The sequence below is a fragment of the Lentinus tigrinus genome (genome assembly GCF_003813185.1).
Source record: "Lentinus tigrinus ALCF2SS1-7 unplaced genomic scaffold L226scaffold_104, whole genome shotgun sequence".
In the NCBI taxonomy this organism is placed as follows: domain Eukaryota; kingdom Fungi; phylum Basidiomycota; class Agaricomycetes; order Polyporales; family Polyporaceae; genus Lentinus; species Lentinus tigrinus.
In genome coordinates this window covers 1-2,185 of record NW_027138013.1, presented here as the reverse complement: position 1 = coordinate 2,185, position 2,185 = coordinate 1, and the positions used below count along the sequence as shown (strand labels likewise).

The 2,185-nt window shown below is 45.5% G+C and overlaps 1 protein-coding gene across 1 annotated transcript; it reads left to right on the top strand.

The window, feature by feature from the left end:
- Positions 1 to 426: 426 nt before the first annotated feature.
- On the top strand, positions 427 to 1,889 carry L226DRAFT_576993 (uncharacterized protein; the record flags this gene model as incomplete). Its single annotated transcript, XM_067685489.1, has 5 exons — positions 427 to 870; positions 933 to 950; positions 1,006 to 1,106; positions 1,161 to 1,287; positions 1,875 to 1,889. The coding sequence occupies 5 exons, from the start codon at positions 427 to 429 to the stop codon at positions 1,887 to 1,889; spliced, it is 705 nt and encodes a 234-aa protein (XP_067528308.1).
- Positions 1,890 to 2,185: the final 296 nt, after the last annotated feature.

Genomic DNA, 2,185 nt, shown 5'->3' with positions numbered 1-2,185 from the left:
AGTCCATGATATTCAGAGACCTGCACCAGGCTTACGCGGCTTTGTTTCTCAGCCTCTGACTATGACAACCACGACAACACTCCCTGCACAGACCTGCAACAGCATATCACACTTGCAGTCTACCCCTCGTCAAGCCGGCCAGTCTCTTCTCCTTGAATTTGACATGGACGGACAATTGCAGGCAAACATGGTCAATGTTGGCCATCCGGTAATTATTCTCCTTCTGTTCTGCAAGCAAAGTAGTTACTATGTATCGTATGAAACACTCACACCCACAATATATCTGGTGTGCAGGATACTCCGATTCCAGCACCCACATGCGACCCAGATATGGTGAGCAGGGAGTACGTGCTCCCACAGGTAAGAGCAGCATCTATGCAAAGCATTTGAGCCCTCGTATCCAGAAATAATAAAGTAACAATCCCAATGCACTCTCTTAAGATACCTAACCCCAAAGACGACCCAGACAATGAAACTTTTGAGCATGCAGTAGCTACTTCTGGGCTCTCTGGGACTGGAGCCCTACAGTATCACCTCGTCCTCTATGAGATCAACAACCATGAGAAGGACTGTCTGACAATGGAGCTCCAGCAGCAGCTCCAGGATGTACAAGGGAGACTGCACAAGAACAAAGAAACTTTGGCTGCAGAGGCTGAGGAACAGTATGCAGAAAGCTGGGACAATATCTCACACATGAGCGACAAGTCCTGCCATGAGATGGAACACATCCATGACATCAAGGAAGAGTACAAGGCCCTCCAGGAGGAATCTTGGCGTGAGAAGGAGTTCCTCAATGCACACATTGCAACCTTGAAGGATGACCTCAAGCATGAATGTCAGAGCGGTCGCGAGACACGCAAGAAGATTGCAGTAAGTCTACGTTCAATTACCGCTTTGTCAATGTGTCTAACTGTTACACATCATCCATACAGGTTCTCGAGAAGGACAAGGTAAACCGTCACATACTACCATATAGAACTGACATCTCATAGGTTGAGTTGGTAGACTGACCTCGAAGCAAGGGTGTATGTCGCCAAGGACAAACTCCAGGCCATCAATACTGAGATGAGCTGCCTGGTGTGCTGGAGCTCCCCAATCACACATCTGTATGTTAGATGTTCCCGCGTGACCAACACTTGGATGCTGACATGATCTGACAGGTGGCTATGTGGACAGGGCTTGTGCAGGGAGTGCAAGGTCCTCACCAAAGAGGCTCAAGACGTCACTAACGAGGAGGAGGACCTCGATATCTGGTTTGACTGCTACAATGAGCAATACCACTGCCCTGTGTGTCACAGATGCTGCAATGGGGAGTACCTGCTGGGGAACCTGCACCTCCTGAAGAAAGTGACAGAGATTTTGACCCCAGGACATCTAGTACTACGTGCATTGAACTTAAACAATTTGTATACATTGCTGATCTCGCACTGTCTGGGTTTTTGCTTGCCTCACATCGACTACTTCTGTAACTGGCTGTCATGAAATACAATATTTGTATCCTACAGTGCAATGTATACCGCTGCATTGGTCATTTATGAACATGCTTAGGAGAGGTAAAGTGATGATCCCAGACCGTGTCTAAAGGGCTTATGGTCCTGAGTCAACCGTCCAAACACTTTTATTCTACCGAGACTAGTGTGCAATGATGGGACGTGATATTTGTTTACTTACAGTCTAGTATAAATGACCATTTTCATACCATACTTGTTGAAATTCTGCAGCTTATTTGGAGCAAAGTTGACTATGTTATCATAATATATCACCTGGTCTTTATACCTTGCACCATCATGAAACCATACGCCACCTGACTTGTCAATGAATTGGCACACAAAATGCTTACCTGTCTCATCATTTTGTGATACACAATACCACAGACCCAATACATTTGATCTATGTCATGCAGGACAATTTGATTGTCTATATGAGTACCTTGACATCATGTGTGATAAATCCGATAAAATACGGTGCAGACTGATATTCATAGTGTTTTTTCAGGCATCTTGTGCAGCTCGGGCAATTTATTTCAGTCTTTTGAGTCTTTAGGGCATTCATCCACTGACTAATTGATTTTTCTCTGTGGTTGCCCAGCTTTGCAGGGTTATTCTTCCATAGGTATTTTTCACACATTGTTAGGACTATGCGCACAAGTCGAACTCCGAAGGGAAGTCCGAAGTCCGAAGTCCGA